Raw genomic sequence first — 26,012 nt, forward strand, 5'->3', positions numbered from 1 at the left:
TCCTTTGAAGGCTGGCCCAATGTGACATAACTCAAAAAATGTACATTTTCTTTAAAAAGCTCTGTATTATAACATCAGCCGCTGGACTGTTTTTTGGCAAGCCATAAAACAGCTGTGATGCACACAAAAGAATTAAGAACCCCTAAAAACTCTAAGTGAGGTTTTGGTCATTTGGGATAGAAGTTAAGATTTTAGAAGCCCCTTTTTATAAAGGCAAGTGGACACCTGCTTAAAGTAAAGACTCTGGCCTTGGTCTGAAGTGGAATAGTTGGATTAGTGCAGGCTGTAGTATTGCACATGCAGCCTCTACTCCCATTGTCCCTCTGCGTTTGCCCTCCTGTTGTAGGACTCAAGAAAGAGGGTAAACTCTCATGGAAGACTGAAGTGACTTGTGCCACGTGTAGGGTTTATATAATGGCTGTCTATTCACCTTTTAGAAAGGACAAGGTTCATCCAACTCAAGTGTTTGGACACTGAGCTTCAGAACGGTTTTCTTTGCTAATGAGCGACTGAATTCAGTGAATGGGCCCCTAACATACCCACCACCCTTCAGTTATACCCAACAATTTACCACTTTACTCAAATCCATTATGTTAAATGGCATAAAAGAGTAGCTAGACACAAACATAGCCATGATATAAAGCATAGACTTTTAAAATGAAGCAACATGTTTGACAGATTCCTTTTTCCACTGTTGAGCAGCCTCTGTGTTTACAGAGCTGGGAGGTTCAGGGTCCCTACGGTCCAGTCTGTTCAGAGTGACACATTGAGCCGCCTGGCCTCCCCTGTTTATTTTTAGAGGCCGCCGTCCAGGGTTCAGCTGTCGTCAGGCAGCAATAAGCCATGCCTGCACACCACCTCCCCCGACGTAAAACCTTCAACAGCGGCACAGTCAAGTCACCTACCAGAGTTAAACAGTGAGTTGAAATTCTGCCTGGAGTTAAGCCACCCGACTCACTCACATTCTCAACTCACAGACTGACTGTTGGTCCTAGACCCTAGTCTGTCTGCTTCCTTGTAACCCATGAAAGAAGCTTTATTCTCAGGCCATAGGTGCGGAGTCCTACCGCTTTCAAATACTGTTCAAAAAGGTTATTAATAGCCATGTCACGGGTCCACTGAGCCATAAGTCAACTTACATCAAAGAAAATGAAAACACCTTTTCATTTGTCTAGTGCATGTGTGTGGTCACTACAGTACCAGTCAATAGTTTGGACACACCTACTTTCTACATTGTAGAATAATAGTGAAGACATCAAAACTCATAAGGAATCATGTGGTAACCACAAAAGTGTTAAACAAATCAAAATGTTATTTTAGATTCTTCATATTAGCCACCCTTTGCCTTGATGACAGCTTTGCCAAGAGTGTGCATTCTCTCAACCAGCTTCACCTGGAATGCTTTTCTAACAGTTTTGAAGGAGTTCCCACATATGCTGAGCGCGTGTTGGCTGCTTTCCCTTCACTCTGTGGTCCAACTCATCTCAAGCCATCTCAATTGGGTTGAGATCGATGATTGTGGAGGCCAGGTCATCTTATGCAGCACTCCATCACTCTCCTTGGTCTAATAGCCCTTACACAGCCTGGAGGTGTTTTGTGTCAAGTGATAGTCCCAATAAGCACTGCAGAATGGTGTATCACTGCAGAATGCTGTGGTAGCCATGCTGGCTAAATAAATCGCTGACAGTGTCTCCAGCAAAGCACCATCACACCACCTCCTTTATGCTTCACGGTGGGAACCACACATGCTGAGATCCCGTTCACTTACTCTACGTCTCACAAAGATACGGTGGTTGGAACCAAAATCTCAAATTTGGACTCATCAGACCAAAGGACAGATTTCCACCGGTCTAATGTCCATTGCTCGTGTTTCTTGGCATGAGCAAGTCTCTTCTTATTATTGGTGTCCTTTAGTAGTGGTTTCTTTGCAGCAATTTGACCATGAAGGCCTGATTCACGCAGTCTCCTCTGAACAGTTGATGTTGAGATGTGTCTGTTACTTGAACGCTGTGAAGCATTTATTTAGGCTGCAATGTGAGGTGCAGTTAACTCTAATGAACGTATCCTCTGCAGCCGAGGTAACTCTGGGTCTTCCTTTCCTGTGGCGGTCCGATGAGAGCCCATTTCATCATAGCGCGTTTTTGCGACTGCACTTGAAACTTTCAAAGTTCTTGAAATTTTCCAGATTGACTGACCTTCATGTCTTAAAGTAATAATGGACTGTCGTTTCTCTTTGCTTATTTGAGCTGTTCTTGCCATAATATTACCAAATAGGGCTATCTTCTGTATACCACCCCTACCTTGTCACAGCACAATTGATTGTCTCAAACGCATTAAGAAGGAAAGAAATTCCACAAAATAACTTAACAAGGCACACCTGTCAATTGAAATGCATTCCAGGTGACTACCTCAAAGAAGCTGGTTGAGAGAATACCAAGAGTGTGCAAAGCTGTCATCAAGGCAAAGGGTGGATACTTTAGAAGAATTTGAAATATAAAATATATTTTGATTTAACACTTTTTTGTTTACCACATGATTCCATATGTGGTTTTTTTCATATTTTTGATGTCTTCACTATTATTCTACAATGTAGAAAATAGTGAAAATAAAGAAAAACACTGGAATGAGTAGGTGTGTCCAAACTTTTGACTGGTACTGTACATTATTCATGATAATGATATTGATCAGTATTATACTCAAGGCTATATTTGAATCAGAAATTGGTATACTGTGGAACCTACGACCTATTCAATTAAATGTCTGTTTTTGTCACGTCCTGACCAGTATAAAGATTATTTGCTATTGTAGTTTGGTCAGGACGTTGCAGAGGGTATTTTGTTTATGTGTTTCGGGGTGATGGTTTAAGTAGTACGGTGTTTGATTTATTATTTCCGGGTTTTTTGGTCACTGCTCTATGTTAGTCTATTTCTATGTTCTTTCTAGTTTGTCTGTTTCTATGTTTAGTTAATTGGGGTGTGGACTCTCAATTGGAGGCAGGGGTTGTCTAGTTGCCTTTGATTGAGAGTCCTATATATTAGGGTGTGTTTGTGATTTGTGGGAGTTTAGCTGTCTATGCCTGACAAGACTGTATTTTCGTTGTTCATCATTTTTGTGATTTTTGTATACGTGTTTGTTTGGTTTTCCTTCTTAATCCTATTAAAAGAAGATGAGTATACAACCCGCTGCGTTTTGGTCCACTATTCCAGACGACAACCGTTACAGTTTTAACATAAAAAAAGAGCAATGATTTGGGAATGCAACCTTCTGTCCTGTGAATCTGAGCCTTATCTCAGCAAGCAGACAAGTAACATAACTTGTTAAATCCATATTAGGGTGATGACTACATTGGTGACACAGTGGCACCATAATATCTCCAAACTTCACTCCCACAAATTTCCAAAAGGCATTGGATTGGTGTAGGCATGGGCTAGAGGGAGTTTCAACTATATTTCTTATATCAGTCATTTCCTTTAAATCAGTGAAGAGAAGTGAACAAGGGCACAATTCGGGAGACAGGAGTTTATTATTGGGATGCAACCTGTATCAGAATAGAGTACCACAGTCATAATACCCATAAAACCTTGCGGTCAAACGGAAATGATTCCAATAGTTTTTCCACCATTCATTTTTTCCCATAGGGGATTTTAGAAACGCTTAATAAGGGCTGTGTTTCATGTAGGCTTTCCCTGGCGGGATGTTTTGATAACCGTGTAAATCTCTCTAGGACAAGGTGACTTTTCATTAACATTCACCTGTATTTACCCCCCAAAATGAAATGCTAATTAGCTGCTAATGTGGCTATCATAAAGAACTACAAATGCCATGATGATGATCTGAACGAGACTGCCAAATCGAGGCAAAGGTAATAATCTCTGGATTAACTAAATGTAGTAATGAATCAACTGGCTACATTTCTTTAAATGGACAATTCTGTGAGCTGTCTTGTGCAAATTTTCAATTGACAATACCTGTTAGCAAAGGTATCAGCTAGAGAGCACTTGCAGGAGCTTGCAGGTATTGTACTTTTGCATGATGTCTACTTTGATGCTAATTTGCATTTTCGAGAGCAAATGGAACCGAATATATCGATAAATCACCTTGTCCGAGAGAGATTTGCATGGTTATCCAAATGTCATGCCAGCGTAAGCCTACATGAAACACAGCCCTTATTTTAAATGTTACGACAATCCCCTATGGGAAAAATGAATGGTGGAAAAACTATTGGAACAATTTTCCTGTTTGACCGCTAGGTTTTATTGGTATTATGACAACTCCACTGTGTGTCACACACTGATCTTTTTCACCTGTCTTTGTGCTTGTCTCCACCCGCCTCCAGGTGTCACCCATATTCCCCATTATCCCCAGTATATTTATACCTGTGTTCTCTGTTTTGACCATTCTACCTGCCCCGACCCTGAGCCTGCCGTTCTGTACCTTATGGACTCTGATCTGGATTACTGACCTCTGTCTGCCCTTGACCTGTAGTTTTGTCTGCCCCTTGTTCTAGTAATAAACTTTTGTTACTACGACATTGGCTGCATCTGGGTCTTCTCCTGAAACGTGACAGTATGAACTGGCCATGACTGACCCAGCAGACTCAGACCAGCTCCACAATGCTGTCTCTCTCCAAGGAGGCACCATTGGAAGACACGAGGAGCTACTTCAATGTCTTGAATACATAATTTAAACATTCACAGTGTATGAGATGAGATTGGAGATGGTTAGAGCTGCCCTGCCCTATAAAAAACACTCACAAAATGTGAGTTTGGTATCACAAGAAGCATTGCCTGATGTGAATAATGCCTCAAACAAAAGAGATCTCAGAAGACCTAAGATTAAGAATTGTTTACTTGCATAAAGCTGGAAAGGGTTACAAAAGTATCTCTAAAAGCCTTGATGTTCATCAGTCCACGGTAAGACAAATATAAATGGAGAAAGTTCAGCACTGTTGCTACTCCCTAGGAGTGGCCGTCCTGCAAAGATGACTGCAAGAGCACAACACAGAATGCTCATTGAGGTTAAGAAGAATCTTAGAGTGCCAGCTAAAGACTTACAGAAATCTCTGGAACTTGCTAACATCTCTGTTGACGAGTCTACAATACATAAAACGCTAAACAAGAACAGTGTTTATGGGAGGACACCACAGAAGAAGTCACTGCTGTCAAAAAAAACATTGCTGCAAATCTGAAGTTGGCAAAAGAGCACCTGGATGTTTCACAGCGCTACTGGCAAAATATTCTGTGGACAGATGAAACTAAAGTTGAGTTGTTTGGAAGGAACACACAATACTGTTTGGAGGAAAAAGGGCACAGCACACCAACATCAAAACCTCATCCCAACTGTAAAGTGTGGTGGAGCGAGCATCATGGTTTGGGGCTGCCTGGACAGCTTGTTATCATTGATGGAAAGATTAATTCCCAAGTTTATCAAGACATTTTACAGGAGAATGTTAGGCTATCTGTTCGCCAATTGAAGCTCAGAAGTTGAGTGATACAACAGGACAACAACCTAAAACACAGAAGTAAATCAACAACAGAATGGCTTCAACAGAAGAAAATACGCCTTCTGGAGTGGCCCAGTCAGAGTCCTGACCTCAACCCGATTGAGACGCTATGGCATGAACTTAAGAGAGCGGTTCACACCAGACATCCCAAGAATACTGCTGAACTGAAACAGTTTTGTAAAGAGGAATGGTCAAAAATTCCTCCTAACCGTTGTGCAGGTCTGATCCGCAACTACAGAAAACGTTTGGTTGAGGTTATTGCTGCCAAAGGAGGGTCAACCAGTTATTAAATCCAAGGGTTCACATACTTTTTCCACCCTGCACTGTGAATGTTTACACGGTGTGTTCAAAAAGACATGAAAACATATAATTGTTTGTGTTATTAGTTTAAGCAGACTGTTTGTCTATTGTTGTGACTTAGATGAAGATTACATTTTTTTACCAATTTATGCAGAAATCCAGGTCATTCCAAAGGGTTCACATACTTTTTCTTGCCACTGTAGGCTGTCCCCAGCCGAACGGCTATACAGGCTTCACACGAAGAGTTGCCTGTATTGCGGGACTACTGGTCATTTCGTGGCCACCTGTCCACTAAAATACCAGGCTCATCGGTAGGAACAAGTACTCTAGTGGGCCATACGGAGAACTTCCCTTTCCCCTTACTCGCACCCCTTTTCATGCCATCTTGCTGTGGGGGAACCAGTCGAAATCTCTCTGGGTACTCATCAACTCTGGGGACGATGAGAGCTTTATGGACGCTACCCTGGCGTCCAAGCTGGGCATCCCCACTCAGCCCCTCTCCATTCCCATGGACGTTAGCGCCGGGCACTCTATAGGCCGGGTCACCCACAATACCACCCCCATCAACCTCCGTGTGTCTGGGAATCACAGCGAGACGATCCAATTCCTGCTTATTAAGTCTCCTCAGGTTCCTGTGGTATTGGGATGATCTTGGCTCCAGCGACACAGTCCCCTTATTGACTGGTCTGCTGGTGCCATCATGAGCTGTATCCTGTTCTGCCACGCTTATTGCCTGAAGTCAGCGCAGCCTGCCCCGGGACGTCTTCCTGGGGGCTCGAAGTTGCCCCGGACCTGTCCGCCATTTCCGCGGAGTACCAGGACCTCCGGGAGGTGTTCAGTAAGGCTCGGCCACTTCGCTTCCGCCACACCGACCCTATGACTGCGGGATCGACCTTCTCCCAGGCACCACTCCGCCCCGGGGACAAGTGTACTCTGTCAGGTCCGGAGACCAAGGCTATGGAGACCTACATTGAGGACTCCCTAGCTGCAGGGTTCATCTGTCTTTCTGCCTCCCCTGCTAGCGCATGGTTCTTCTTTGTGGAGAAGGACAAAACTCTGCGCCTGTGCATCGACTACCGGGGCCTCACCAACATCCTGGTGAAGAACCGCTACCCCCTACCACTCATCTCCTCTGCCTTCGAGCTGCTCCAGAGGGCCACCGTGTTCTCCAAGCTGGACCTACGGAACGCCTACCATCTGGTGCGGATACAGGAAGGGGACGAGTGGAAGACTGCCTTCAACACAGCCAGCGGTCACAATGAGTATCTGGTCATGCCATTTGGCCTTGCCAACACCCCTGCTGTTCCAGGCTCTGGTGGATGATGTTCTCTGCAACATGTTGAACTGGTTCGTCTTCATCTACCTCAAAGACATCCTCGTTTTACCCCGCTCCACCCAAGAACACATGCTCTACGTCCGTCAAGTTCTCCAACGCCTCCTGGAGAACCAGATTTTTGTGAAAGCAGAGAAGTGCGAATTCCATCACTCCACCATCCCCTTCCTGGGTTACATCATCGCTGCAGGGAGTGTACAGATGGATCCCGGGAAGGTGAGAACGGTGGTGGATTGGCCACAGCCTTACATCCAAAGAGCAACTTCGACGTTTCCTGGTATTCGCCAACTTTTATAGCCGCTTTATCTGGGGTTACAGCACCCTGGCCTTTCCCCTATCTGCCCTCACCTCTCCCAAGGTTCCGTTCATGTGGTCCCCAGCTGCTGACTGTGCGTTCTGGGATCTCAAACACCATTTCACCACAGCCCCCATCTTGGTTCATCCTGACCCGTCCCGCCAGTTCGTGGTGGAGGCCGACGCTTCGGATATCGTAGTGGGGGCTGTCCTGTCCCAGCATTCTGCCCTGGACCTTAAGCTGCATCCCTGCGCCGCATTCTCCCATCGCTTCAATGCCACGGAGAGGAACTACGATGTGGGGAATCGTGAGCTTCTCGTGGTGAAAATGGCATTGGAGGAATGAAGGCACTGGCTGGAGGGGTGGAACAGCCATTAATTGTGTGGACAGACTACAAGAACCTGGAATATCTCCGCACCGCAAAGCATCAATTCCAGGCAAGCTAGGTGGGCCCTGCTTTTCACCCGGTTCAACTTCTCCCCCTTATACCGACTGGGATCCAAGAATGTCAAGCCGGATGTGCTGTCACTCCGCTATAGCCCCGCGGCTACACCCCCGGAACCCGAGACCATCCATCCCACCTTGTGCCTGGCGATGGCACTCAGCTGGGGAATAGGGATGCAGGTTCGTGAGGAGAATCATTCCCAGCCGAACCCCAGTGGGGCCCAGATAACCGGATGTTTGTTCCTGACGATGTCCGCTCCTCGGTCCTGGAGTGGGCCCACTCCTCCAAGCTTGCCTGCCACGGGGGACCCTGGCCTTTGTGTGAAATCGCTTTTGGTGGTCTACCATGGTTCCTGACATCTCCGCGTTCATCGCCGCATACACGGTCTGCGCGCAGAACAAGACTCCCTGGCAAGCTCCGGCTGGTCTCCTGCAACCTCTGCCTGTTCCTCACTGTCCCTGGTCCCACATATCCCTTGACTTTGTCACGGGTCTTCCCCCGTCTGATGGCAACACCGCCATCCTGACAGTAGTGGACCGGTTTTCCAAAGCCGCCCACTTCATTCCTCTCCCCAAGCTACCCTCTGCCAAAGAGATAGCCCAGCACACGGTGCAGCATGTCTTCCGGATCCATGGACTCCCAGTGAACATGGTCTCCGTCCGGGGTCCTCAGTTCTCGTCCCGGTTCTGAAAGGCGTTCTGTACACTCATTGTGTCGTCGGCCAGCCTGTCCTCCGGGTTCCACCCCCACTCCAACGGCCAGTCGGAGCAAGCCAACCAAGACCTGGAGACGACTCTTCGCTGCCTGGTCTCCGTCAACCCCACCACCTGGAGCAAGCAACTACTGTGGGTCGAATATGCCCGTAACACCCTTCCTTGCTTTGCCACGGGTCTCTCACCCTTTTTAGTGTTCCCTGGGTTATCAGCCCCCACTCTTCCCAGAGCAAGAGGTCGGCATACCCTCGGCCCAGATGTTTGTCCGCCACTGTCGTCGTACCTGGAATAGACCCCGATTGGTCGGCTCTTCTCAAGATCAGCTCCAGGTATCGACAACAAGCGGACCACCACCGGTATGGTCTCGGGCAGAGGGTATGGGTGTCCACCTGAGATCTGCCCCTCCAGGTGGAATCCTGCAAGCTTTCCCTACGGTTTATTGTCCCTTTCCCAATCTCCAAGATACTTAGCCCCTCTGCTGTTCGTCTTCTGTTGTCCCGTACCCTCCGTATACATCCCACTTTTCTAGTGTCTAGTATCAAACCCATGTCTCACAGCCCTTTGTCTCCTGTTTCCAGGCCCACCCCTCTCCCCCTGCCTACCCCTCTCCCCCTGTGTTCTCTGTTTGTCTGTTGCCAGTTAGTTTTGTTCATCAAGCCTACCATCGTTTTCCCCTTGCTGCTGTCTTGTTCTAGTTCCTGTTTTCCCGGTTTTGACCATTCTACCTGCCCCGACCCTGAGCCTGCCTGCCGTTCTGTACCTTATGGACTCTGATCTGGATTACTGGCCTCTGTCTGCCCTTGACCTGTCGTTTTGCCTGCCCCCTGTTCTAGTAATACACTTTTGGTACTTCAACACTCTCTGCATCTGGGTCTTCTCCTGAAACGTGATACTGTGGGGTTCTACAGTATTCCCCATAGCTATAATGCATTTGGTCCAATTTAAAGGGGCAATCAGCAGTTGCTACATCCATTTTTGGATTGATAAATGAATTATATGTACCCATTTCATACTTGAAGAATATAACTTATACATTTCTCATGAGCTTAGTTGAACTGTCTTAACCCATCAGAACCCTAATTATAAGCTTGGTTTACTCCAATGTTTGTAAACAAAGTAAATGTAAATAAACACTATAGCCTCAAAACATGGTTTAAACTATAATTGTATATAATGGCTGGTCAGTCCTTGCATCCATTAGCACTGTCTATGAATTTGAGAGTGGTTACTCCAACCAACCCCATCCCTCAGCCTTTTACTGCAACAGGGGCTGCTGATTTCCCCTTTAACTCCAAGAGCAGGAAGTCGCACTCTCGTCTCTCGGATAGGGAAAGCGAAAAAAGAGGAGTGATCAGTGAGTGAGGTGTCATAAATATATTCCATAACAACAACAATGGCACAGCGGACAGTATGACAACGTCGTTTTGGTAATACTAGCTAGGTAATCACTTTCCTAGTTCTGGTGCTTTTTCGTAGTAGACTCCCTGCAAAGAAGCGTGAGAAGTTGTTATTATTAGGGAGAAATGGCGGACGGCGGAGGCTTCGAGTTGGGTGATGTTGTCGACCCACCCATTGCGCCGAATATCATCTGTCCCCTTGTCACCGTTTCTGACCTACCCAGCCCGACAGCTGCAGGTACAACACAACACGTTGAATGTTTACACTGTTCTACCACCTAGCTGTGCAAGAGAATACAGCTGCATTAGCATTATTGTGAGAAACTAGATGTATTCTCAGTACGCTGGCTGGGCTATTTGTGGTTACAATTTGCGTTGCATACGCCTGCGTAATTACGCAAACTATAGCATGTTAGTGAACTATATCGATTTATCACTTCATTTATTCGCAATTCACTATTTAATCTAGGTAATGTGTACATCAATGACACATCAAGTCAATATGTGCATGCGTGGATGGTGTGTAATTTATCTATAGTCGCTATGCAACCCAGTGGAAGTGGAAATGGTAGGCAAATCAGTTAGCACAGCATCATCTCATCTGGGTATTTGGAGCTTTAGCTTAGCTCTTTCTCGTCCAGGCCGTAACCTGAAGGAATGGCTGCAGGAGCAGTTCAATAAAAAGCCTGAAGAGCAGAGTGAGGACGCGCTGCTCCACAACGCTGCTTACGTAGGAGACCTGGATACTCTGAGAAACCTGCTGCAGGAGGACAGCTTCAGAGAGTGAGTGAGGGAGGGAGGCCACTGGGCCTTACTGCACACTATCTACCCCCATCTCCAACCTGTTCTGCACCCTTCTCACTTCCCACATTAATGCGAATATCCTATGCACATACTATATTTAGCAAAGTCAGAAAGCCACTATCTTACCCCTTTCATATCCAACACAGTCATATTCAAGATGTAGGCCTATTGCGAGAAAATCCCTTCCACCCTTCTGTATCTCTCCTTAGTTTGTAAATGTGTGTATATTGGAAACACTTTTTAGGATACGGCACCATCGGCAATACCACCCCTTTATTTAACAGCGTCTTGACAGTTAAAATAGTCTACTACAACTGGTATGAGTTCTGAGCGAACATCTCCTATTGGCTGTCAGGCGGATCAACGAGAAGTCTGTATGGTGCTGTGGTTGGCTGCCCTGCACCCCTCTGCGCATCGCTGCCACAGCCGGTCAAGGGGCCTGTGTGGCCTACCTGATAGGCCAGGGGGCCAAGGTGGACCTAGTGGATGTGAAGGGTCAGACGGCCCTCTATGTGGCGGTGGTCAACGGACACCTGGACTGTGTGACCATCCTCCTGGAAGCTGGAGCTGACCCCAACGGCAGCCGCCACCACCGCAGCACTCCCGTCTATCACGCTGCACGGGTAGGCAGGGTGGACATACTCCAAGAGCTCATCAGGTGAGTGCTTTACCTTTCCATGCCAATTAAGTTTATTGAATTGGATGGAATGAAGGAGGCTATAATGGCTATAGGAGGGGTCATCTGCTAGTATCTGTTGATTGAATTGCCTAGGACCAATAATGGAATCAGGTCTCATTTTTCTTGGCGAAGGAAGGAAACCAATACATTCTGAAAAAACCTTATTGTCTTATTACACAATTATTCTCCATTACTTTTGTGTTATTGTCTGATTGATCAGTGTTTTTGTCTGTTCATAACATGTCCCATCACCATGGTCGTGTTCATTTGTGCACGCAATGGAAAACGCGAAAATTAGCTTTTCTTATTGGACAGCCAGGTAGGCCCTTCCTGTTTGTCAATATTTTTTTCCCCCTATGGTGCCTAATCAACACGACCCATCTCTCCAGGTTCCATGCCGACGTGGATGTGGACCACCAGCTGGGCGCCAGGCCCCCGTTTGGTGCGGCCCGTACCCTCACCACACTGGTGGTGTGCCCGCTCTACATCAGCGCCGCCTACCGCCACCTCCACTGCTTCAGCCTGCTCCTGGCGGCCGGCGCCCAGCCGGACTACAACTACAACGGACCAGTGAGCCGCGAAGCGCTAGCAAAGGGTTTGGCCTCCTGCCTGCTGGATGCGGTGCTGAGACACGGCTGTGAGGCGGCGTTCGTCAGACTGCTGCTAGACCACGGTGCCGAGCCCAGCCTGGTACCCTGGGAGCAGCCCCACCGAGAGGGAGCGACCGCCGGGGGCCGAGAGAGGGTTGACCCCGAAGCCCTGCAGCTCTACTTGGAGGCCAGGAGTGAGTAGAGTTCCTTCACACAGCACCATTATATTTACATTTTAGTCACTTGGCAGACACTCTTATCTAGAGCCATGAGGCTCTATGATATGAAAAGTCACAGTAATAATAATGGTAGTAGTGGGTTGCGTGTATGAAGAGCATCTTTATTTGTTTGTATCTATTTGACTATTGCCTATGAGTTTATTGAAAGCTTACCGTCGCAACATGGCAGAAGTGTTTACCTGAAAAGGGTAAATGTACATACATATACTTCCAAGATGGCGTAGCAGTGCAGACGTGATTTGTCGTCCTGTCGTGTACTTTTGTATTTTTTGTCTTTTTTTGTATATATTTCAATTCATTTTCAATCTCTTTTCCATTTTTTAATGAAATATACCTTCCGGTAACCCGCCTCACCCAATGTGACACGGATCCACAATTTTTTTAGATCTTACTTGCACATCATCATCTGCTCATCTATCACTCCAGTGTTAATTTGCTAAACTGTAATTACTTTGCTACGAAGGCCTATTTATTGCCTTACCTCCTCACGCCATTTTCACACACTGTATATAGACTTTCTTTTTTTTCTATTGTGTTATTGACTGTACATTTGTTTATTCCATGTGTAGCTCTGTGTTGTTGTTTGGGTCGCACTGCTTTGCTTTATCTTGGCCAGGTCGCAGTTGTAAATGAGAACTTGTTCTCAACTAGCTTACCTGGTTAAATAAAGGTGTAATAAAAAAATACTGTAACAGCAACATACATTGCACACCACAAATATGAAATTAACACTTGCCGATACCTTTGCGGTCATTGACATTTAACAAAATTTATTTGAAGCGTTTAGTTCCAAAACGCTATTTCCTCCAATTTTTCACATTTGAGTTTTTTCATGAAATTATTTCTTCTGGGTAACTTTGTGTGTGTTCTCAGATGTTTTATTCCTAGATTTTAGATGTTTATTAAAATGGGTTTTGTTGCAAAACACTATATATCCGTCGTTTAGCTGGAATGAAATATTTGTATTCTGTATATTTGACTGTGGATATATGGTTGTCTCACCTTAAGATACTGTAAATGCACTTAACTGTAAGTCGCTTTGCATACGAGCATCTGCTAAATGACTAAAATGTAAAATGTAAATATTTTACATACAAATCTCATATCACTCTATTGATTTATTGTTTTGTATTGATGTCACAAATGTATATATTGATGTCACAAATGTATCATTTGCACAGTTCTTTATAAAAAACAATGACGTTATCACATTTTACTGTGTAAAACCCATCAGTACTACTTATTCCTCCGAGAGTGAGGCGGATATATAGCATTTTGCAACAAAACAGGATTATTTTTCTCTGAAATGAAACCATCAAGTGGTTACAGTGCATTCGGAAAGTATTCAGACCCCTTGACTTTTACCACATTTTGTTACATTACAGCCTTATTCTAAAATTGATTTTTTTTAAATTATCCTCAGCAATCTACACACAGTACCCCATAATGACATAGCGAAAACAGGTTTTTAGAATTGTTTCAAATGTATTAAAAAGGAAAAACAGATACCTTATTTACGTAAGTATTCAGACCTTTTGCAATGAGACTCGAAATTGAGCTCAGGTGCATCCTGTTTCCAGTGATCATCCTTGAGATGTTTCGACAACTTGATTGGAGTCCACCTGTGGTAAATTCAATTGATTGGACATGATTTGGAAAGGCACACACCGGTCTATATAAGGTCCCGCTGTTGACAGTGCATGTCAGATCAAAAACCAAGCCATGAGGTCGAACGAATTGTCCGTAGAGCTCCGAGACAGGATTGTGTCAAGGTACAGATCTGCGGAAGGGTACCAGCGTTGAAGGTCCCCAAGAACACAGTCGCCGCCATCATTCTTAAATGGAAGAAGTTTGGAACCACCAAGACTATTCCTAGAGCTGGCCGCCCGGCCTAACTGAGCAATCGGGGGAGAAGGGGCTTGGTCAGGGAGGTGACCAAGAACCCAATGGTCACTCTGACGAAGCTCTAGAGTTCCTCTGTGGAGATGGGAGATGCAGCACTCCATCAATCAGGCCTTTATGATAGATTGCCCAGACGTAAGCCACTCCTCAGGAAAAAGCACATGACAGCCCCCTTGGAGTTTGCCAAAAGGCACATTGACTATCAGACCATGAGAAACAAGATTCTCTGGTCTGATGAAACCAAGATTGAACTCTTTGGCCTGAATGCCAAGCGCCACGTCTGGAGGAAACCTGGCCCCATCCCCACAGTGAAGCATGGTGGTGGCAGCATCATGCTGGCGGACTGTTTTTCAGCGGAAGGGACTACGAGACTAGTCAGGATTGAGGCAAAGATGAACGGAGCAAAGTACAGAGAGATCCTTGATGGAAACCTGCTCCAGAGCACTCAAGACCTCAGACTGGGGTGAAGGTTCACCTTCCAAAAGGACAACGATCCTAAGCACACAGCCAAGACAATGCTGGAGTGGCTTCGGGACAAGTCTCTGAATGTCCTTGAGTGGCCCAGCCAGAGCCCGGACTTGAACCTGATTGAACATCTCTGGAGAGACCTGAAAATGGCTGTGCAGCGACACTCCTCATCCAACCTGACAGAGCTTGAGAGGATATGCAGAGAAGAATGGGAGAAACTCCCCAAATACAGGTGTGCCAAGCTTGTAGCATCATACCCAAGAAAACTCTATGCTGTAATCACTTCCAAAGGTTCTTCAACAAGGTATTGAGTAAAGGGTCTGAATACTTATGTATGTTATATTTCAGTTTTTTGCACAAATTTATACAAACCTGTTTTTGCTGAGTCATTATGGGGTAATGTGTGTAGATTGAGGGGGAAACAACTATTTCATCCATTTTAGAATAAGGTTGTAACGTAACAAAATGTGAAAAAAGTCAAGGGGTTTGAATACTTTCCGAAGGCACTGTTACATGTCTGTCATTGAACAACCCCATGAAAAAACACATCTCTTTCATAAGTTCTTCAAAAAAATAACAGCTAATTTACAAAAATTTCTGAAAATGGATATATAGGGTTTGGAATTAAACTCTTAATTTACGTTACTGATTAATTGATTGATTGATTGATTTTACATAACTAGCCTCGTCGAATACCAGGCTTCCCTAATCAGGTAAGCCTGGGGAAGTCAATGGTAGAAAGTGTCTAAAAAGGGTTGGAGACCCAGTGTAAATCAGTGACGCCTGGCAACACGTCAAACCCATCAACTACCTTGCTTGGGCAGAGTTCCAAAAGCGAGAGAAAATATGCTCTGACGTCTGAGTGAAAAGTTTCCCACTCAGTCTCATACAGTATGTTGCCTGACTATAATATTTTACCTTGATACGTTAATAAATACATACTGTGTTCATTTTGGCATGTTTAACTGTCTAGAATATCCATTGTAATGTGCGTAGACCGTAGACTAACTAACAAAGAATTGGTAGCTAACTAGCTACCCACGAACATTGATTTTTATGTTACAAGCTTGTTTTTGTTTTATGTAGTTATCTTGTTTTATCTCTATTGGTCAAAGGTAATAAAGTAGCACGGGAGTGTGCTTCTCAAATGTACATTTTCATGCGTTCTCCACACTCGTCCTCACGCGAACCTTCTAAATAAAACGTCATCGGAGTGACACGCGTCATAACAAGCGGCACCCAATCTACGGGCATGTGGGGGGAGGGTTCTCGAAACGTACAATAAATGCAGCGCTCCAATCTAGCCGTTTCGGCTAATACAAACATCTTCAGACTTCCAAAGGAGCGGCGTAACACGAGACTAGTACATTACATTACATCTACACACAGTATTTTACATATCTGCACTAAGTATTTATTTTCCTCTGAAACTCATTGATGACAATAACACCATTATCTTACGGTACTATCAACCAGCGGTGTGGACTCGAGTCACATGACTTGGACTCGAGTCAGACTCGAGTCACAAATATGATGATTTTAGAATTGACTTGACAAAATCAAAAAAGGCTTGCAACTCGACTTTGACTTTAACACCAATGACTCGTGACTTAACTTGGACTTGTCTTTTGACTCAAACTGACTTGATAAGCTCAATTATTAAAAATGATGCTATTAAAAAAAGTGTGCAGCGCGTCAACTCTACATTGAATGGATTACAGTTTGAATTTGACAGCAGCCAATCAAATTGTGCCAGTGGAGAAAAAGTTGCGCATGGCAGTGCAGAGGAACGTCGGCGGGTGAATTCAGACAGAGCCCTTGGAAAGATGATACCCAAAATTATTATTTTGGGATATAAAGACTACGCTGTAGTCAACAAAAAAATTGATTACTACTTGCCAAACATGCGTGAAGAAAATTACAAACGGAGGCGCAACAACTTACAACTTTGTTTGACATTGGAAGCTGCACAAAGAAGGGTAAGTTGTGGCTAATATAGCCGACAGCTATATATAACTTTGCTTGTGTAGCATGTAGGCTAACGTAACGTTAAATCAATGAGCCTCCACACAGTCAGTCAGTGCGGGAAAGTGATCACACACAGAGAGTGTGTGCGCGCGCGTGCGTTAAGGTTGGACGATTGTGTACAAGCCTACAGCGCATTGCCCACACTCCAGCTGGTGGTGGGAGATGGCTTGAAACAAAAGTAATGATGACTATTTCAAAGTTATCAAATATCAGCTCACTGCTGCATACAAGCACAACATTCAAAGAGGTGTTTGAGGCTGAATTTGGGGAAAGAGGCATCCCTGCTGCTGTCAACACTAGATGGAACTCAACACTGAGACAAGTGAAGGCAGTTATCCAATGTGACCATCTAAAGCTCTATCATATTCTAGAAAAGACTGGGCACAATGAGTTGTTCACAGTACGGGAGACATCCTGAAGCCTTTTGGAGAAGCAACAGATTTGACACAGGGGGAGAAGATAGTCACAATCAGTTCTGTTGTTCCCTCTGTCCTGTCCCTGAATCACCACCTGGAGCAGCGGAAGCCTCAAGTCCATTTCCTGAGCGGCCTGGTCAGAAGTCTCCAGGCATCCCCCAACAAAAGATTTCTTGGAATCTTCATCAATGTGAAAATGGCCAGGACACAAGATGGAATCACTGCCCCCTTTTCAGATCCAGTCTACCTCAAAGCAGCTGCCTTGGATCCGGCTTTTTCTCTGATGTGGGTGGAGCACCATGTGCTGGTTAAGGAGGAGGTCAAAGAGGAGGTGGCACAAAGAGTGAAAGGTAAATATTATTGAGTTTAATGTAACTTTTTCTCATAATTTAATCCAATTGACTGCAACAATAATACTTGTTCAGTTTAACCCACTGCATCACCAATACTCTAATACCGGCCATTTTGTTTCGGCTATGCTTTTACATGTTTTGACAGTTACTGATTCTGCAGGATGCTGCAGGGACTGAGCAAGCTGTGCCTCTTGTTGATGAGTAAGAGCGAGAGGACCATAGCCTTGGACAATTAGAAGGGCTTTTTGCAGCACACTGTAAGAGGCAGAAGAAAGCTGTTGGGAGCACTACAGCTAAGTCACTACCTTGACAAATGCGAAGGACAGAATGCCCTCTTGTTCTGGGCAATGAACATGAAGGCTCTTCCTTCGCTGTCCCGAGTGGCCATCAGGGTCTTGGCAGTGCCTGCCTCCAGTGCTCCGGTGGAGCCTGTCTTCAGCCATGGTGGCATCATTACCGCGGCCTCATCGTGCACAAATTACTGACAGACTTTTATCGAATTTGGTCTTTTGCAAATGCAATGCATCGTAGGGCCCTGAGATAAGATAAAAAATTTAACTGTTTATGCATTACACACACACGTAGTCTCCATGTTCAGGGTTTATCTCCCATCTTTGGGATCTGTATTTTTTTTATCAGACATTCAGGCCAGTGTTCAAATTGTAGGCCTACTTGAAGTTCAGTAGCAGTTGTTTTGATGTACCTTTTAATAAATGATTGTAACTTTATGGCAGGATTGTTTTAGGTGTCTAAAATATATCTGGATAGAGACAGAGAGCACTACAATATTTTGTTTTTGTTGTCATATTGATGTGTCTTTCTCATGGCTACCCATGTATTTCCATGGAAATATAAAGTTTATTTGGAAAGTAATAAATATATATTTTTGAAAAGCATTCATGATTTGTGTAAATTTAATATACTAACTATTACTCTTGTTAAAAATATGAAATGGTATTACATTTTGTGAAGAGCACATTATGACTTGTTTAGGACTCGAAACTCAAAGTTTAGGACTTGAGACTTGACTTGGGACTTGCCTGTCTTGACTTGGGACTTGAGTGCTAAGACTTGAGACTTACTTGTGACTTGTAAAACAATGACTGCTATCAACATCTGCATTGCTTGCTGTTTGGGGTTTTAGGCTGGTTTTAGGCTGGGTTTCTGTATAGCACTTTGTGACATCTGCTGATTTAAAAAGGACTTTGATTGATAACACATTACATCTATCAGATTACTTCCTTGAAATCTCATGACTTTCTTACTTCTATGAAATTAGACTAACTTCCTCTAGCAGTTTATCTCGTATCCATGGACCTACCGGAAACTGGTGTATGTTGAAAAAAATAACATACGGAACAGCTGACAGGTCAGCAAAGTTTGGCGTAGTGTGCACTAGCCATAACATTAAATGGAACATAAACCACGTTTCCATCCACAGTTTTTATGAGAGTAAAGCCATACCGTATAATTATTATTTTTTTAATTACCACACCAGCTGTGATGGAAACAGGAATTTTCTGAACAATTGTATAAATGCTGACAGATAATTTGTTCGTTCAACATGTTGGGATCTTTTTGTGTTGGTAAAGTTCATTATGCAAGAAATTGAGGTGGAAACGCCTTTATGCACAAATATTGATATAATAACCATCATATCGAAGTAAACTTTTCAGTAAATATCGATTGCCGTTTGACAAATAAAAATAATATGCATAATCTCATCATATAGACTAACCTACAGTGAGGGAAAAAAGTATTTGATCCCCTGCTGATTTTGTACGTTTGACAAAGAAATGATCAGTCTATAATTTTAATGGTAGGTTTATTTGAACAGTGAGACAGAATAACAACAAAAAATCCAGAAAAATGCATGTCAAAAATGTTATAAATTGATTTGCATTTTAATGAGGGAAATAAGTATTTGACCCCCTCTCAGTCAGAAAGATTTCTGGCTCCCAGGTGTCTTTTATACAGGTAACGAGCTGAGATTAGGAGCACACTCTTAAAGGGAGTGCTCCTAATCTCAGTTTGTTACCTGTATAAAAAACACCTGTCCACAGAAGCAATCAATCAATCAAATTCCAAACTCTCCACCATGGCCATAACCAAAGCGCTCTCCAAGGATGTCAGGGACAAGATTGTAGACCTACACAAGGCTGGAATGGGCTACAAGGCCATCGCCAAGCAGCTTGGTGAGAAGGTGACAACAGTTGGTGCGATTATTCGCAAATGGAAGAAACTCAAAATAACTGTCAATCTCCCTTGGCCTGGGGCTCCATGCAAGATCTCACCTCGTGGAGTTGCAATGATCATGAGAACGGTGAGGAATCAGCCCAGAACTACACGGGAGGATCTTGTCAATGATCTCAAGGCAGCTGGGACCATAGTCACCAAGAAAAACAATTGGTAACACACTACGCCGTGAAGGACTGCAATCCTGCAGCGCTCGCAAGGTCCCCCTGCTCAAGAAAGCACATATACATGCCCGTCTGAAGTTTGCCAATGAACATCTGAATGATTCAGAGGACAACTGGGTGAAAGTGTTGTGGTCAGATGAGACCAAAATGGAGCTCTTTGGCATCAACTCAACTCGCCGTGTTTGGAGGAGGAGGAATGCTGCCTATGACCCCAAGAACACCATCCCCACCGTCAAACATGGAGGTGGAAACATTATGCTTTGGGGGTGTTTTTCTGCTAAGGGGACAGGACAACTTCACTGCATCAAAGGGACGATGGATGGGGCCATGTACTGTCAAATCTTGGGTGTGAACCTCCTTCCCTCAGCCAGGGCATTGAAAATGGGTCGTGGATGGGTATTCCAGAACGACAATGACCCAAAACACACGGCCAAGGCAACAAAGGAGTGCCTCAAGAAGAAGCACATCAAGGTCCTGGAGTGACCTAGCCAGTCTCCAGACCTTAATCCCATAGAAAATCTGTGGAGGGAGTTGAAGGTTCATGTTGCCAAACGTCAGCCTCGAAACCTTAATGACTTGGAGAAGATCTGCAAAGAGGAGTGGGACAAAATCCCTCCTGAGATGTGTGCAAACCTGGTGGCCAACTACAAGAAACGTCTGACCTCTGTGATTGCCACCAAGTACTAAGTCATGTTTTGCAGAGGGGGTGAAATACTTATTTCCCTGATTTAAAATGCAAATCAATTTATAACATTTTTGACATGCGTTTTTCTGGATTTTTTTGTTGTTATTCTGTCTCTCACTGTTCAAATAAACCTACCATTAAAATTATAGACTGATAATTTCTTTGTCAGTGGGCAAACGTACAAAATCAGCAGGGGATCAAATACTTTTTTCCCCTCACTGTATACCCACACTGTACAGTATCTGCTGTTGGCTAGAGCGCACATGCCAAGACCAGAGTAGGCACATTTGCTATTTAACGCAACAGTTTTTGTGACAAAACTATAAGTAGATTGGAAAATGCGATGGAAACACATTGAACTTCAGATTTTTATTCAGGACATGTTTTTGGGTGCACTACGTGATCACGCACTGATTTTTATCTGCACATCACGCACTGATTTTTATCTGCACATCACGCACTGATTTTTATCTGCACATCACGCACTGATTTTTTTTTGCCGTTTGTTGTAAACACCACTGGTGAAATGCACTTATTTTCTATATGCAGATTCTAGAATATTCACATGAAAATCTGTTGTCAATTGGATGGAAATACAGTATGCTGTTGTCTTTGCATTTCAACATGTATGACATTCATGTAGGCTACTCCAATGCACCTTTGGAAGAGTTTTGTAGATTTATACGATATTTTCTCATAATTGCCATCAGATTATTGTTGATGTGTATCATTCAAGTTTAATGGAAAATGTGATGTCAGACTGTTAAAATGTGTCTTTATCCTGTTGATAACAAATTCCTTCTTTTTTTCCCCAGGATGTCCTCGTAGGCTGACCTACCAATGTCGGATCAGTATTAGGAAAGTGATGGGGAAGCATCGGCTAAAACACATCCCTTCTCTACCGCTCCCGGACCCCATTCAGAACTTCCTGCTTCACCAGAACTGACTCTGGCAGGCCTTGCCTTTGATGATCGTTATGCTATTATGAACAGTGACGGACTTACCATTAGGCAGAAGAGGCAATTGCCTCAGGCTTCACATCATAATCAAGGGGCCTCATGAGCTGGGCATAATTTAAACAAATAAAACTAGTAATCTTTTTGTTTATTTCTCAGCTTGCCCCCCCCCAATCTCTGCTCGAAGGCTGGACTGCTCAGCTCATTGCTCTCATTCTTTCTCACTTCAGTAGGTTGGTTCAGCAGCAGCAAAATCTGCAGGAAGCTTCAAAGTTGCAAACGAAATGGGGAAGGTGGGTTTTGCCTGGTAATGAGGCCACATTGTTGTCAAAAATACCTCCAAAAAAGTAAATGAATCCATATAGCTGAATAATAATAAATAATAGATCAATAATGTATTTCTATACAAATACACTAAGTGTACAAAGCATTAGGAACACCATCGCTTTCCATGACATAGACTGACCAGGTGAATCCAGGTGAAAGCTATGACCCTATATTGATGTCATTTTTTAAATCCACTTCAATCAGTGTAGATGAAGGGGAGGAGATGGGTTAAAAAAATATTTTTACGCCTTGAGACATGGATTGTGAATGGGCAAGACAAAAGATTGAAGTGTCTTTGGGGGGTATGGTAATGTAGTTGATGCCAGGTGCACCGGTCTGAGTGTGTCAAGAACTGCAACGCTGCTGGGTTTTACTCGCTCAACAGTTTCCCATGTGTTTCAAGAATGGTCCACCACCCAAAGGACACCCAGCCAACTTGACACAACTGTGGGAAGCATTGGAGTCAACATGGTCCAGCATCCCTGTGGAATGCTTTCGACACCATATAGAGTCCATGCCCTCACGAATTGAGGCTACTCTGAGGGCAAAAGGGGGTACAACTCAATATTAGGAAGGTGTTCCTAATGTTTTGTACACTCAGTGTACAGTGCATCAGAAACGTTGTTTATTGCTTGTTTGCTGTGATGAAGCCTCCATTCTCTGTATGAGTCTGTATGAGTTGCTTCTTGACTTATTTGCATACCTTCCACATAATTGCAATAATTCCAAAAAACATATTTATTTTCTATTTTCTCTATAATAGGGCGTTATGTACCACCTACAAAGTGATCTGCAACTAAAGCAATATCTGTTTCCCCCTTCTTCCCGTCTTCTGTCTTTTTGCAGAACAAGAGAGCGCAATCATTTATCTTTCTCACACCCGCTTCCAATTTCAGTTTCTTTGGAAAGCACATCTTTGCCTGTCATTAGTCCTGTTTATACCTGGCACTAACATGGGTCTTGTGTCCTGATCTTGTTCAAATGTACATTTAATGCGTTCTCCTCAGTTCACAATGCATCTTTTAACCCCTGTGAATCTAAACCGTTAGGGGGCGGGGTTGTTTTAAGATGGTCATACTATGGCTCATTTAGCTATTTGATTTTTAATTTTAGGACCCCTTTAGGTATAAAAAAGATATATATATTAGAACATCATTTGATAAAATATAGCATTTTGAGGCTTGAATAACACATTCATAAATGGCAAAAAATGCAAGAAAAAAAGAAACCATAGGGAACAAGGTTTTGAAGTGCCTGTCCTATATCTAGGTGATATAAGGAAGCTCAAGATATTTATTTATAATTTTTTTCTTTTTTTTACACATTTAACCCCCTTTTTGGGAAGGTACAAAACTACCTCAATACTTCCATTAAGTAAAAATTAAAAACGGTACCGGTTACTTTATGATGAGTCCCGTGACAAAGCGGGGGAACACCATCTTGTTCATGAGTTTCCCCTTTCAATAGAGTGGTCATAATAGTTTGGAGGCTACAGACGTTTTCGCGAGAAGAACGATTTTTGGGATGTCTCAGTCTGACAAATACCGCTGTAGCTCAGCCGCCTTCCACAGCAGATGCCATAGGTGGCCTTCTCTAGCTTAAACTGACGGATTTTGATGGGGATTTTTTTATTATGTTATTTAGAGGTCATCGTGCGGGCATATTGATGAGACTACGGCGACAAGTGAATAAACTGCCCCTACCCTCTGTTCTATTGGCGAATGTGCAATCGCTGGAGAATAAACTGGACGAGCTCCGTTGGAGACTGTCCTATCAACGGGACATTAAGAAATCCATTATACTATGCTTTTCGAAGTCATGGCTAAACAAAGACATGGATGATATACAGTTAGCTGGGTTTTCCATGCATTGACAGGACAGAACAGCACCCGGTAAGATCCTTGGGGGTGGGGTGTGTCTCTTTGTCAACAAAGACTGGTGTGCAATCTTTAATATTAAGGAAGTCTTGAGGTTCTGCTCAACCTGAGTTAGAATACATCATGATAAGCTGTAGACCATACTATTTACCAAGAGATTTTTCATCTATTTTTCATAGCTGTCTATTTACCACCACAAACCGATGCTGGCACTAAGACCGCACTCAATGAGCTGTATAGGGCCATAAGCAAACAAGAAAATGCTCACCCAGAGATGGTGCTCCTAGTGGCTGGTAATTTTAATGAAGGAAAAGTGAAATCCGGTTTACCTCATTTCTACCAGCATGTCACCTGTGCAACTAGGTCCAACTCTACACCATCTTTACTCCACACACAGAGAAGCATATAAAGTTCTCCCTCGCCCTCCAATTAGCAATTCTGACCATAATGCTATCCTCCTGAATCCTGCTTACAAGCAAAAACTCAAACAGGAAGTACCAGTGACGCGCTTAATACGGAAGTGGTCCGATGAAGCGGATGCTAAGCTACATGACTGTTTTGCTAGCATACTGTAGACTGGAATATGTTCCGGCATTCATCTGATGGCGTTGAGGAGTTTACCACAATGCCATCGTCCCCACAGTGACAGTACATACATATCCCAATCAGAAGCCATGGATTACAGGCAACATACGCACTGAGCTAAAGGCTACAGCTGCCACCTTCAAGGAGTAGGACACTAATCCGGACGCTTGTAAGAAATCCCGCTATGCTCTACGATAAACCATCAAACAGGCAAAGCATCAATACACGGCAGAGATCAAATCCTACTACACCTGCTTTGATGCATGTCGGATGTGGCAGGGCTTGCAAACTATCACGAATTACAAAGGTAAACCCAGCCGAGAGCTGACCAGGGACACAAGCCTACCAGACGAGCTAAATGCCTTCTATGTTTGTTTCAAGTCTAGCAACACTGAACCATGCCTGAGAGCGCCAGCTGTTCCAGGTGACTGTATGATCACGCTCTCCATAGCCGATGTGAGTAAGACCTTCATACAGGTGGACATTCACAAGGCGGATTACCGGTACGCGTACTCCGAGTATGTGTTGGCCAGCTGGCAAGACTCTTCACTGACATTTTCAACCTCTCCCTAACCATCCCTGTCTGTAATACCTACATGCAGACTACCATAGTCCCTGTGCCCAAGAATGCCATGGTAACCTGTCTAAATGACTACCGCCCCGTAGAACTCACACCTGTAGCCATGAAATGCTTTGAAAGGCTGGTCATGGCTCACATCATCCCAGAATCCCTGGACCAACCCTAATTTGCATAACGCCCAACCAGATCCACAGATGATGCAATCTCTTGCACTCCACACTACCCTCTCCCACCTGGACAAAAGGAAGACATACCTACGCAAGAATGCTGTTGACTGCATTGACTACAGCTCAGCTTTCAACACCATAGTGCCCTCCAAGCTCATCACTAAGCTAAGGTCCCTGGGACTGAACACCTCCCTCTGCAACTGGATCCTGGACTTCCTGACGGGCAGACCCCCAGGTGGTGAGGGTAGGCAACAACACATCTGCCACACTGACCCTCAACACGGGGCCCCTCAGGGGTGCATGCTTAGTCCCCTCCTGTACTCTCTGTTCACCCACGACTGCGTGGCCAGGCACAACTCCAACACCGTCATCAAGTTTGCCGATGACACGCGGTGGTGTGCCTTATCACCAACGACAATGGGAAGGAGGCCAGAGACCTGTCAGTGTGGTGCCAGAACAACAACCTCTCCCTCAATGTGAGCAAGACAAAGGAGCTTATTGTGGACTACAGGAACTGGAGGGCCGAACACATTGACAGACCTGTAGTGGAGCAGGTCGAGAGCTTAAATTTCCTCGGTGTCCACGTCGCTAAGGACCTACCATGGTCCAAACACACCAACACAGTCGTGAAGAGGGCACGACAACGCCTCTTCCCCCTCCGGAGGCTGAAAAGATTTGGCAATGGCCCTCAGATCCTCAAAGTTCTACAGCTGCACCATTGAGAGCATCTTGTCTGGCTGCACCACCGCTTGGTATGGCAACTGCTCGGCATCCGACCGTAAAGCGCTACAGAGGTTAGTGCGTATAGCCCAGTACATCACTGGGGTGGAACTCCCTGCCATCCAGGATCTCTATAACAGGTGGTGTCACCCAAGTCATACACTGTTCTCTCTGCTAAACCACAGCAAACGGTACCCGAGCGCTAAGTCCGGGACCAAAAGACTCCTGAA

General features: G+C 44.4%; 1 protein-coding gene and 1 long non-coding RNA gene across 2 annotated transcripts; both read left to right on the forward strand.

The window, feature by feature from the left end:
* Window positions 1–9,893: 9,893 nt before the first annotated feature.
* Window positions 9,894–21,917, forward strand: asb1 (ankyrin repeat and SOCS box containing 1). Its single transcript, XM_029703517.1, has 5 exons — window positions 9,894–10,224; window positions 10,628–10,769; window positions 11,146–11,448; window positions 11,859–12,253; window positions 21,386–21,917. The coding sequence occupies exons 1-5, from the start codon at window positions 10,113–10,115 to the stop codon at window positions 21,514–21,516; spliced, it is 1,083 nt and encodes a 360-aa protein (XP_029559377.1). The 5' UTR covers window positions 9,894–10,112; the 3' UTR covers window positions 21,517–21,917.
* LOC115156171 (uncharacterized) lies at window positions 16,759–18,215 on the forward strand. The gene is made up of 2 exons (XR_003868196.1): window positions 16,759–17,462; window positions 17,611–18,215. It is a non-coding gene; the product is annotated as an uncharacterized LOC115156171 (long non-coding RNA).
* Window positions 21,918–26,012: the final 4,095 nt, after the last annotated feature.

Source organism: Salmo trutta, chromosome 20 (assembly GCF_901001165.1).
Source record: "Salmo trutta chromosome 20, fSalTru1.1, whole genome shotgun sequence".
NCBI classification, from domain to species: Eukaryota; Metazoa; Chordata; class Actinopteri; order Salmoniformes; family Salmonidae; genus Salmo; species Salmo trutta.

Bases quoted from the DNA above. Each gene is read 5' to 3' on its own strand.
- asb1 (XM_029703517.1), top strand. From the start codon at position 10,113: ATGGCGGACGGCGGAGGCTTCGAGTTGGGTGATGTTGTCGACCCACCC. The intron at 10,225-10,627 runs GTACAACACAAC...TTTCTCGTCCAG, and splicing joins ACCCAGCCCGACAGCTGCAG to GCCGTAACCTGAAGGAATGG. The intron at 12,254-21,385 runs GTGAGTAGAGTT...TTTTTTCCCCAG, and splicing joins GCTCTACTTGGAGGCCAGGA to GATGTCCTCGTAGGCTGACC.